This window comes from Eschrichtius robustus, chromosome 9 (assembly GCF_028021215.1).
Source record: "Eschrichtius robustus isolate mEscRob2 chromosome 9, mEscRob2.pri, whole genome shotgun sequence".
NCBI lineage: Eukaryota > Metazoa > Chordata > Mammalia > Artiodactyla > Eschrichtiidae > Eschrichtius > Eschrichtius robustus.
In genome coordinates, this window is record NC_090832.1 from 24,826,790 (window position 1) to 24,838,836 (window position 12,047).

The 12,047-nt window shown below is 41.9% G+C and overlaps 1 protein-coding gene across 1 annotated transcript; it reads left to right on the plus strand.

Annotated features, from left to right (window-relative positions):
• The first annotated feature begins 11,105 nt into the window (after positions 1-11,105).
• LOC137769538 (FUN14 domain-containing protein 2) lies at positions 11,106-11,675 on the plus strand. Its single transcript, XM_068551476.1, has one exon. The coding sequence runs from the start codon at positions 11,106-11,108 to the stop codon at positions 11,673-11,675; it is 570 nt and encodes a 189-aa protein (XP_068407577.1).
• The last annotated feature ends 372 nt before the right edge of the window (positions 11,676-12,047 follow it).

The window sequence follows — 12,047 nt, forward strand, 5'->3', positions numbered from 1 at the left end:
TAGCCGTGACCATTATCCTCAATGCTCTTACAGTCTGAGCAAAACAGCCATAAAATTGGGTTATTGTTTTTAATTTTACAACCCATGATTTATTTTGTTTAACTTCAGTGACAGCCTGCCATCCCAGTAAGTGGCTTTAGTTAGGAAATGCAAGCAGGAAATCAAGGCCCAGAAGTCATTAGTTGTAGCATGTAGTCATCTCATTTGTCTTCCTGTATAACTACCAGAGTGTGATCCGTGTGATTCCTATTACATAAACGAACACTGGAAATTCTGAAATAAGAATAGCTCATAGAATGAAACAGATTTTACATGGTCAGTGTCAACTTCTCTGGCATTCAGACACTAAACCCTGAACAGCTAGAACCTATGTTCCATATTTTAAATTCAAGGCCTCTCCAAGCAGAATTTTCAAATAAGGAGATAACACAGCTTACTGGTTAGGAATATATAAGTTTTGTAGTCAGGAAGACCTGACCTTTAATAGCTGTGTGACCTTGGGTCACTCTATTTAACCCTTTGAACCTCAACTTCTGCATCCAAAAAATGGGAATAATAATATTATCTGCACCATAGCATTGTTTGAGGAATAATTTATATAATACCTACAAAGTATTTAGCAAAGCACCCTCAGTAAATGTTTGTCATTGTTACTATTCATCTTTTTGTGATAACGATGATGAAAGAACAAATCCTTAATCCTTTGGTAAATATCAAATTAACCAGTTCTTTAATAGAAAGGACATTCCCTTTCCACATTACAAAGGTGGAGTTTCTTGGCATCGTAAAACACTGTAATCCAAACTTTTCTGGCATATTATCCTGAATTTGTCTTAAGAAAATGAAGAAGAAATGAACAGATATCATTTATGCATCTTTATACCCCATATTACTTATCTAATAGTGTCTAACAAACAACCCCAATCCTTAGTGGCTTAAAACAATACTCATTTAATCATCTTTTGTAGTTTCTCTGGGTCAGGAGTTCAGGAGTGGCTTAGGTAGGTAGCTATGGATCAAGATTCTCATGAGGTTGCAATCACAGGTCACTTGGGCTGCAGCAACCCAAAGGAAATGGAGGAACCATTTTCAATGTAGCTCACTCACATGGTTGGCAAGTTGTGTTGCCAAGTCAAGTCCTCTCCATGGGGGTCTCACCACTGGGCTGCTCGAGTGCCCTTACATATCAGAGCTGCAACGCCTCTTATGATCGAACCTCAGAAGATACATACCATCATTTCTACCATAATTTATTGACCACACAGGCCAACAATGATTCAGTTTAGGGGGGAGTGCTATAGACTGAATGTTTGTGTCCCTCCAAAATTCATGTATTGAAACTTAACCCCCAACGTGCTAGTACTTGGAGGTAGGACTTTGGAGAGGTGACTCGGTCATGAGGTAGAGCCCTTATGAATGAAATTAGTGTCCTTACAAAAGCGGTCCCCAGAGAATTCCCTTTCCCCTTCCACCATATGAAGACAAAGTAAAAAGACATCTGTCTATGAAACAGAAGTAGGCCTTTACCAGACACCAAATCTGCCAGCACCCTGATCTTGGACTTCCCAGCCTCCAGAACTATAAGAAATAAACGTCTGCTATTTATAAGCCACCCAGGCTACGGTATTCTGGTACAGAAGAAAGAGAGGACTATAGAAGGGTATGAACACCAGGAGATGAGGGTCATCACGGGCCCCCGGAAGAAAGATACCACAGCCCACTCTCTGACTCTCAGTGACTCACACACACCCACATACACACGGCATTCACCCACTCCAAGGTCACTGAAATTTTCATCCTGTTATAGCATCATCTCAGGCTCGTGGCCCAGGATCTCCTTATGCAGATGGAATCAGGTATAGATGAGGATCCTCAGGCAGAGTTCTTCAAATAAAGCTCCTCGAGTGGGATTCCTCTTGATCTCAAGACCTATCAACTAAAGAGATGCATTATCTGCCCCAAACACACCAAACATAAAATGGTGGGACAAGTATAGGATAGCCACTCTAGACACTCATTTATTATAAAAGTGTTAGAACAGGGGGCACAGGGGAGTCAGTGATCCACAGCAGCTCTGACATACAGCTGGGACCATGTGCCAACTCCTTGATTAAGCATCAATCCTACTTCTGCCTAAGAAGGTTTTTCCTTGGTTGTTCCCTCTCTCTGGGCTCTCAGTTTTTGTTTTTCGTTTTTTTAATAGCATCACCATACTTTAAGATACCAAATTCTGTATTAGTTATTTGTTGCTGCATAATAAATCACTGCAAAACTTAGTGGCTTAAAACAACAATAAGCATTTATTATCTCTCACGGTTTCCTTAGATCATGAATTCCAGAGCAACTTGATTGGGTGTTTCTAACTCAGAGGTACTCATAAGGTTGCTGTCTGAAGCTGGCTGGGGTTACAGGCACCTGAAAGCCTGACCAGCACTAGAAGATCTATTTCTAAGGTGGCTCAATCACATGGCTGTCACGTTAATTCTTCTCCATTTGGACCTCTCCACAGGACTGCTTGGGTGTCCTTGCAATACGGTGGCTGGCTTTCTCCAGCCTGAGTGATCTGAGAGAAAGCATGGTGGAAGCTGCAGTGTATTATATAAGTCTGTCTTGATAATCACAGATATCATTTCCACCATACGTAATTTGTCACACAGGCCAGCCCTCATCCACATGAAAAGGATTATAGAAAGGTATGAACACTGATGACCACTGGAAGCTGGCTACCACACATCCTTCCCCAAAAAAGAAAATTTAGTCTCTTCCCTAAACTGAGTTATAACTATACATTTATATTTTATTCAAAATAAACAGGCCTATTAAATAAAATTTCTATATACAACCCCTAGGAATATCATATCTGGAAAGGAACTTTTTGCCCATAACCATATTGAAGCAATTTGAAGAAAGATAGGCTGAAAGGTCATATGTCACAGATTAGGCTAGCCACTCAGCCAGGAGTCTCAAGGCTGGCATCAACTCCATCAACTCAGGAATTCATCAGAGTCTGGGATCTGACCATTAGTCCTTAAGGCATAGAAATTAAATTTGCCATCCCATTAAGAAATAATTAAGAATAATTTAAGGGGTTGCTATAGATCAGCAGTCCCCAACATTTTTGGCACCAGGGACCAGTTTTGTGGAAGACAAATTTTCCACTGACTGGGGGGGCGGGGGATGGTGGGATGGTTCATTCGGTAATGCGAGTGATGGGGAGCGATGAGAAGCGGCAGACGAAGCTTCACTCGCTCGCCCGCCACTCACCGCCTGCTGTGCCGCCCGCTTCCTAACAGGCCTCGGACTGGTAGCGGTCTGAGGTCTGGGGGGTGGGGATCCCTGCTATAGATTGAATGTTTGTGTTCCCCCAAATTCGCATGTTGAAACCTAATTCCCAATATGCTGGTGTTTGGAAGTGGGGCCCTTGGGAGATGATTGGGCCATGAGGGTAAAGCCCTTATAAATGGGATTAGTGCCTTGTAAAAGAGACCCCAGAAAGCTCACTTGCCCCTTCCACCACGTGAAGACATAGACGTCTGTCCACAAAGCAGAAAGCGGGCCCTCACAGACACCAAATCCGTCAGCACCTTGATCATAGACTTCCCAGCCTCTAGAACCACGAGAAATAAATTTCTGTTGTTATAAGCTACCCAGTCTATGGTGTTTTGTTATATCAGCCCAAACAGACTAAGACAAGGGTAGATTTACATTAACCAAGCTCCCAAAGGCTAATATGTAGAAAACCACAATGCCAGTTTATTTCAAATGACGCCCCAAACCATAACAGAATGTGTACGCTGACTATGGTCCACCCATACACATATTTACATGAGACATAAAAGTATTACTAGAAGAAATGTTATTATTGATTGAGCGTGGAATCACATTCAGCAAGGGGATTTAGTTGGACTGTCCGTCATCGAGCCCTCAGAGGTATATGCCTTTATCTCCACTTCCAGGGACAGACCTACCACACTGGCAAGCAGCTCAATCCTAGGTCAGGTTGTCCTGTGCGTGGATGAAGACCACTGGTGCTGGCCTCTGTCCCTCAACCTTTTCACTGTTTCTATGGCTGACCAACTGCCATCACTTTCCTTCTTTACATCGATAACCTTTCATCACATAACAGACAATTCTGCAGCCATTCAGTCACTAGAAGATGGAGGGATTCACATTTTTTCCACCCCAGCCTACCCGAGAGGAACGACACATTATCACCGATAACTGTGGCTAAAGGATAGTGGTGAATCTAGGAGGGGGTGATTTAAAAGACAAGATGATTCTATTATGGTTGTGGTCAGGAGATAAGCCCACTACTGCCACCATTTTAAGAATTACAATTTAAGGCAAATGTACATATTTCTAATGTAATTTATGAAATGTGTTTAGAAGTTCAACTGTCAGAATTATTTCCCTATGTTCAAAGTTTAACAGGGTACCTAATTTTTGCCTCCAAATCTTGCCTACCTGCAAGAACATGGGAATTTTGGGCTTGAATTTGGAAATTTATTTTCTTCCATCGAACTGGATAACATAACGGTTCGGTATGCTAGCTTTAGAGGCAGAAATCAGCCAGTTGACTCCATCTCAGGAGCTTCTGATTATCCTTTTCACTGACTGACTTACACACAACCACTCAGGGGTCTTTGTGAATTTGCTCCCATAACTCACCTATTTTGTGGTCTTGGGACCTACTTCATTTTCTGCTGCCCTTTCTTCTAGAGGACGGATAGACCAGCCACTATCCTTCCTCCAGTTGCTAACCAGAGTATAGAGCCATCTAATTCTCTGTGTTTTCTGGAATTTCCATTTATCACACTTGGCATTTCTTTTTTACTTCTCAACTGAAAGTCAAGCATAAGCTTTCCCTGACCTTATACATTTATAAGAGTTCTGGTATCTTTCAAACATTCAATTTAATTGGTGTTAAAATTGTGAAACTGCAGTAAATTTACATTAACACTTTCTTCTCTCCCTCTCTCTTTTTAAAAAAAAATTTTAATGTGTGATCTTTAAAATAAATGTGCATACTACTCTTACCAGTTGGTCTCTCCAGCTTTCTAAATACATTGATTACTCACCCCTCAAGAATAATACTCTCTTATTTTGAATAACAATAAAAATAACAACTTACAATCATCTAACTTTGCTATGACAGTTATATAAGTTGACTCAATGTCCATTAGCTGGAAACAAAATTTCAGACAACTAGGTGTTATTTCATGAGAAAATTCCCATCGTGGTTACTTATTTATATGTTTATTTTCGTTCTTCCTAGAGTTAGGCGTATTTCAAGATACCGCTACAGAAATACTAAATTCTCTTCCTTGTTACCAGTACACGGTAAGGTGTTTAACGCAGGGAATTGCTCAGAGAGTACATCTGCCTATTGTCACGTAGCACGACAAGATCATTCACCAGAGGATGTCAATACCATTTTAAGTCAATGTGTAGTGTTCACACTGAGTATCTGTCTAGCCATCATTCACACAATTGTGAAACTCTCCCAGGCACACATCAGCTGTGTGTTCACGCCTCGCCATTTCCCAAGCTGCTGAGATGGGCTCAGCACAATCTAATTCAGAAGCACCTCACCGGTATCACGACCAGCAAGGTCAATTCTAGTTGTTCAAAACCAGATTTGATATAGGACCTGCTGTACACTGGCTCAGTGGCAATTTCTCAAGGCCGGAAAAAGAACTCCACAGCGCCACCAGTTGTCAAGAATGGTAGCACCTTTTATTTCGAATAACTCATACAAAAAGTCCAGAAAGCAATAAAATGTTAGCATTCAGCCAGCCCATTTCATAGATCTGTCAGCCCAGTCCTATGAGAAAGTCTTGTTTTTGGCAGTCTGCGGCTGAACTTGCATGACAGGCCTTGTCTAGAAACTGGATTTTATTTATTCTCGGTCTCATTCAAAAGTCCACTTTTCACAAATGAAGTCCAATGATGCTGGCACTCAGCCCCCTTTTGTTAATGCAAGATCTCCGCTCATGACCTCCCCTTCAACACCTCCACTAAATCTCTTTGGGACTTTTTATGGAATTCCCAGGGAGATCAGGAGCTCTTGAGCTTTCAGGACAATTATACTGCCGTTTCCCTCAGAGACAACACTGTTAGCCCTGCTGATGGCGGCCCAGAGCCCTCAGGAGGCAAAGTTGGGTCCTAGGTGGTGGTGGAGGGAGAAGCTTTGTGTGTGTGTATGCGTGTGTGCGTGTATGTGTGTGTGGTATGGTATGAGTGGTGTGTGTGAAGTATATGGTGTATATGTGTGGTATGTACGTGTGATGTGCGTGGTGTGTGTGGTGTGGGGATGGTATGTGCGGTCTGTGTGTGGTGTGTGTGTGATGTGCAGTGTGTGTACGTATGTGTGGTGTCAGGGAATGCGTGTGGCTCCCTGTTCTCAAGCCCGCTGGCTGCATCACGTCTGCCCCTTGAACCTCTGTGAAATGGATGAAATTGCCACCACCCCTTTCTCTACTCAGGCTCCAGACCAGTTCCTCAGGTCCAGCTGAGGAGGAACGCAATGACATTTCCCTAAACCTGTAACTTCTCATTCCCTTGTCTCCCTTCCAGGGGCCCTGCACTTCTCCCCACAACCAAATCCCAGTATTCCTAAGCCCCCAAACATACCACGGATACAAGGAGGGCTGGGGAAGGGGATAACCTGATACCAGATAGATGCACCTGAATCTCAGTTCCTAGGACTGTGTTACATCAATCTACCCATTACTAAAGCAATTTAGTTCTTCAGTAAACAATCTTGTGCTCTTACCATGTGCTCAACAATGAGCTAGAACCTGAGGACATAATCATAAATGAGAGGTGTCTATGGGCACTGAACTCGGCTTAAAGGGAGATACACACAAGGAAGAGGCATTTACAATCCTGGGCTCTAGACACTTGGCAGGAGGGGGCAGGGTCCTAACAGAGGACAAGGAGAGAGACATTAACCCTAACGGGGCCTTGCAGAGGCTTCCTGGGAAAGGGGACGTCCAGGTAGTAGAAATCTGACTGACCAACAGAGATGTAGGAGAGGGCTTCAGGTAGAAGGCCTAGAACACTGAAAAATTTAAGTGAATTTTAGTAAGCCCAGAGAATAAACCAACAACTGGGCATTTAAAAAATGGGGAAAAAACCAAACTAGGTCAATTTTCCTCAAAACATGGTCCAAGGACTACCTGAAAAAGAGTCACCCGCTGTGATTGTTTTTGAAAAAAATGCTTTTAGTTGCTCCCTAGATTTATTCTCTTGGAATCAGGGGCACAAGAACGTGCATTTTAAACACATTTTCTAGGTGGTCCTTCCCAGAGTAAAGTTTGAGAACCAATGGACCAAATCAAGCGAGGCCGGGTGAGGCAATTTCTAGAGTTTGGATTTTTCCTGAAATAAATGTGAAGCCTTGTTACTCAATGCAGTGACATAATTAAGATGTGTGTTTTTGAGAGCTCACTATAGAAGCAATTTAGAGAATGGACAAGTTGAGCAATAGAGAGATCTCTCTGCCCATTTTTAGCTGTGATCATTATGTTGAAGTTCAAGATCTCAGCATATTTAAATATATGGATTACCAATTATACACCCAACTAAAATCCTATCCAGTCACATTCTCCATTTCTGTCAGCCTGCTTTAGGGTGGTCAACTGTCCCATTTGCTCAGAACTGAGGGATTTCCCAGGATGTGGGACTCCAGTGATAAAAACAGAAAAGTCCAAGGCAAATTGGGACAAACTGGTCACCCTATAATGACAAAGAATAATCCCCATAATAATCCATCAGATCACTGAGAGTTCTCAATACAGTACTCTCCTTTTTAAAATTCTGAGATTAAAAGAATCTTTCTGGGGCTTCGCTGGTGGCGCAGTGGTTGAGAGTCTGCCTGCCAATACAGGGGACACGGGTTCGAGCCCCGGTCTGGGAGGATCCCGCATGCCGCGGAGCAACTGGGCCCGTGAGCCACAATTACTGAGCCTGCGCGTCTGGAGCCCGTGCTCCGCAACAAGAGAGGCCGCAATAGTGAGACGCCCACGCACCGCGATGAAGAGTGGCCCCCGCTTGCCGCAACTAGAGAAAGCCCTCGCACAGAAACGAAGACCCAACACAGCCATAAATAAATAAATAAATAAATAAATAGCATTCCCTTTAAAAAAAAAAATCTTTCTGAAAGAGAAAAAAAAGGGTATTAAAGAGAATGGAATTAAAACAATTGTTTGTAGTTGAAAAAAAAAATCCCAAGCACACTGTTGCTTGAATGCAAATTTAAAACAGAAACAAAAATTCTGGCAGCACCTTTTAATCTGTAAGAACAGAGGCTCTTAAGCATGATGCTGCAATCAGTGGATGGGCGTGTTGCAAGGAAATTGTTTTTTACTACTCATAATTAAAGGATTAAGTTTGTAAATGATTTACTCTTAAAAATACAGAACATCAAGGTTAGCTCACTTGCATTCTGTTATACTTTCTTCAGCAGGAGAGAGAGTGGTGGAGTTATGGCATACATGCCCAGAATAACAAACAGCTGAGTTGGCTCAGTGATTCACTTTGGACAGAGGAATATACATCCTCCATCATTTCTCTACAGAGGAAAAGAGATTGAGAAGCACCACTTGAGTGGGAACTTGATAAGTCAGTTCGACATATTCAAACTTTAAAAAGGAAAGAAAGAAGAAAAAATAGAGGAAAAGTTTAAATACTTTTACTTTAAATGCCCAGTTGTTACACCAGGACAGTTTTTACCCAAATATTGGTACTACAGTTGATTTTAGATGGTACAAGGATAAAACATTTTAAATTGTAACACAATAGGACTTATTTTGCTACTAAGTAATGAAAAAGTATATAATTAGCATATCAAACCTGTCATTTCATGCATATTGTTGCCTAAGATGAGGTTAAGCATAAAAATAAGTCAATTAAAAAGGTATAATAGGGGCTTCCCTGGTGGCGCAGTGGTTGAGAATCTGCCTGCCAATGCAGGGAACACGGGTTCGAGCCCTGGTCTGGGAAGATCCCACATGCCGTGGAGCAACTCGGCCCGTGAGCCACAATTACTGAGCCTGCGCGTCTGGAGCCTGTGCTCCGCAACAAGAGAGGCCGCGACAGTGAGAGGCCCGCGCACCGCAATGAAGAGTGGCCCATGCTCGCCGCAACTAGAGAAAGCCCTCGCACAGAAACGAAGACCCAACACAGCCATAAATAAATAATTCCCATTTAAAAAAAAAAAAGGTATAATAAATAAGTGTATGGGTGGTAGACAGCAAAAATTTGTGAAAGTGGTAGGGGGATGACTCAACTGTGGGAAATGTTATACTTGTCTAAGTCAAAGCAGAGAAAAATGCTACATTTATTTTATAAAGATGAAGAGCAACAAAAATTTCACATTTCAAAACTAAGTTCCTCAACTTGCTGAACACTAGAAACTTCAGCTCATATATTTCTACCACTTGAAGTTGTTAGATCTGAGTTAATTTCCAAAACAACTGTCCAGTTTTTAAAAAATCAAATAAAACAAAGCAAAATAACTAAACAATAGAAATTTATAATTACAATTTCAGCATCAGTCCAATTACAGGGAATCTAATTTTCCAGCAACTGTGTGTCATGATCAAAATACAATAATAGCAGCTCATATTTTCAACTTGATTACCTAAGTGGATATCAGCCACCTAAATAGGCCAGAAAATAAAACCTTTTAAGTCAAAGACAAAGAAAAACAGAAAATCATTAAAAAATAAAAGTGCTTTGTCTATTGCATATATAGCTCATCTCTCCCATAGATGTTAAGATACAAGAATTTGCTTGGACAATAAAACCCATGGCATTTGTTAACTATGATTTTAAATCATTCCTGAGACTTCTCCAAGTATCTTAAAAGTTTTTCCAAAACTCTACTGCAAAACTCTATAATGCAAAAAATAAGCTTTAAAATGCCTGCTGTCAGATTATATTTCCTCTCCTTTACAATCTATTTATCATGAGACCACATTTTCAGTTGAACTCTCTGCTTTATAATTTTATGGTTGAATAAGTACAGTTCTCCTGGATTTAAGCAAAATATATCAGACTGGACTTTTATGCTCCAAAATGTATTCTCTTAAGTTAACAGGATTTTTCTTCCTGGAGAAGGTACCATTTCTTAAAATAAAATAAAACAAAATAAAATAAAAACATAAGGCATTGAAATTCAACCTATTACAGGTTGGTTTTCTCAATGGCCCCGTATGCTATTGTTCAGTTACAGAAATGACGCTTTCAAGATCTATAGGAAGTCAGCAAACTATGGTTCTGAATCCCTTACTTATCAGTTTAGTGCTAATAAAGTAAACTTCAATGTTCCTGTGGGGTAAGAAAGCTCCTGATGTCAGATAATCACAGCGAAGGATCTGAAAGTATCCTTGAGGATCAGGTTTTATATACATATCTTCATCATAAATAAGGTCTTTAAGAAATATTCTTATCCACTAACTACAATAGTCTCTTTTTCTAGAATAGTATGACATAATAGTAGAAGATGCCAAGTATTGAAAGTGTCGGTTTGAATTCCAGCCCTCTTTTCCTCATCTGTAGAATAAGGATTATAATAGTACCTGCCTCATAAGGTTATTGTGAGGATTAAAGAGTAAATGCATACAAAGAACTTAGAAAAGTGTCTACCACGCAGTTTATTCAGTAAATTAGCTTTCATCATAAGCACCTGCCCATCACTCACTACCCCTGTACAAGCTGCCAAGGACTTAACTGGAATCACTATTCTCAAAGGCCCATTTCCTTGGAAATAGACTGGGGAAATACTAACAGGAGGTTTGATTTAAGGCAGCCAGTGTGCACCCAATGCATGATGATTAGACTAGTCTATCCTGGAGTCTTTCTCAACTTTGAAATTAAACTAATAAAGGGTGCTATCAAAGGAGAGTGAACGGGCTTTCCTTTAATGTCCTACACCTGACCATTCTTGGTCTCACATCCGCAGTATTGTGCTCTTTAGCAGGATAAAAGGATTACTTACCTTTTAAAAGTGGTAGGAGATACTCAGGAGGATCTCCAAAACCAGACTGAAGATTACAGAAACCAAGACTGCGCCCACGTCTTCCGCCGCCGCCGTGGGAATGGAAACGTCTACCCCACGCGCCGGAAGCCAGCTCGCGCCGACGGCAGCGCGCCGCTCCGCGTCCTACTGCGCGGAGTCCCGACGGGTGTCATCGCGAGACGAGATCGCCGAAATGGCCGCAGCCAGTCAAGGAAACTTGGAGGGAAATTTTGAGTCACTGGACCTTGCAGAACTTGCTAAAAAGCAGCCATGGCGGCGCAAGCTGTTTGGGCAGGAATCTGGGCCTTCAGCTGGAAAGTATAGCGTGGCAACCCAGCTGTTAATTGGAGGTGTCACTGGGTGGTGCACGGGTTTCATATTCCAGAAGGTTGGAAGGTTGGCTGCCACAGCTCTGGGAGGTGGATTTTTCCTGCTTCAGCTTGCAAACCATACTGGCTACATCAAAGTGGACGGGCAGCGGGTAGAGAAGGACGTGAAGAAAGCCAAGGAACAGCTGAAGATCCGCAAGAGCAACCAGATACCTACGGAGGTGAAAAGCAAACTAGAGGAGGTGGTGTCGTTTGTGAAGAAGAATGTTCTAGTGACTGGTGGATTTTTCAGAGGCTTTCTGCTTGGTATGGCATCCTAAAGAGGATGACTTCACTTCCTTATTGCTGGTTTTTCCAGCCAGCAGCCTCTTCACTTCATCATAGGATAGCAAGTCTCTCCTCTGGGTCCTCTTCTCCCATGCCTGCCTCCCTGCCATGGCGTATCTGAATGGCTTCTGTAGGCATCTGTTGGTACAAGTGGATAAAGGCCGCACCATGACCTTGACGGCAACGGAAGAGACAGTAGACATTAACTCTTCTCCCACCACACTCTCCCCTTGACTGATCTCTAGGTCAGCAAGAATATTCCTTTCTCTTCTATGTAAGATACTTACCAGAACATGGTACAAGATGGCTCACCATGGAGCATGAGTGGATCCTCAAAGGTTGTCCCAAACTTGATTTGGAAAAGA

Bases quoted from the DNA above. Each gene is read 5' to 3' on its own strand.
- LOC137769538 (XM_068551476.1), top strand. From the start codon at position 11,106: ATGGAAACGTCTACCCCACGCGCCGGAAGCCAGCTCGCGCCGACGGCA.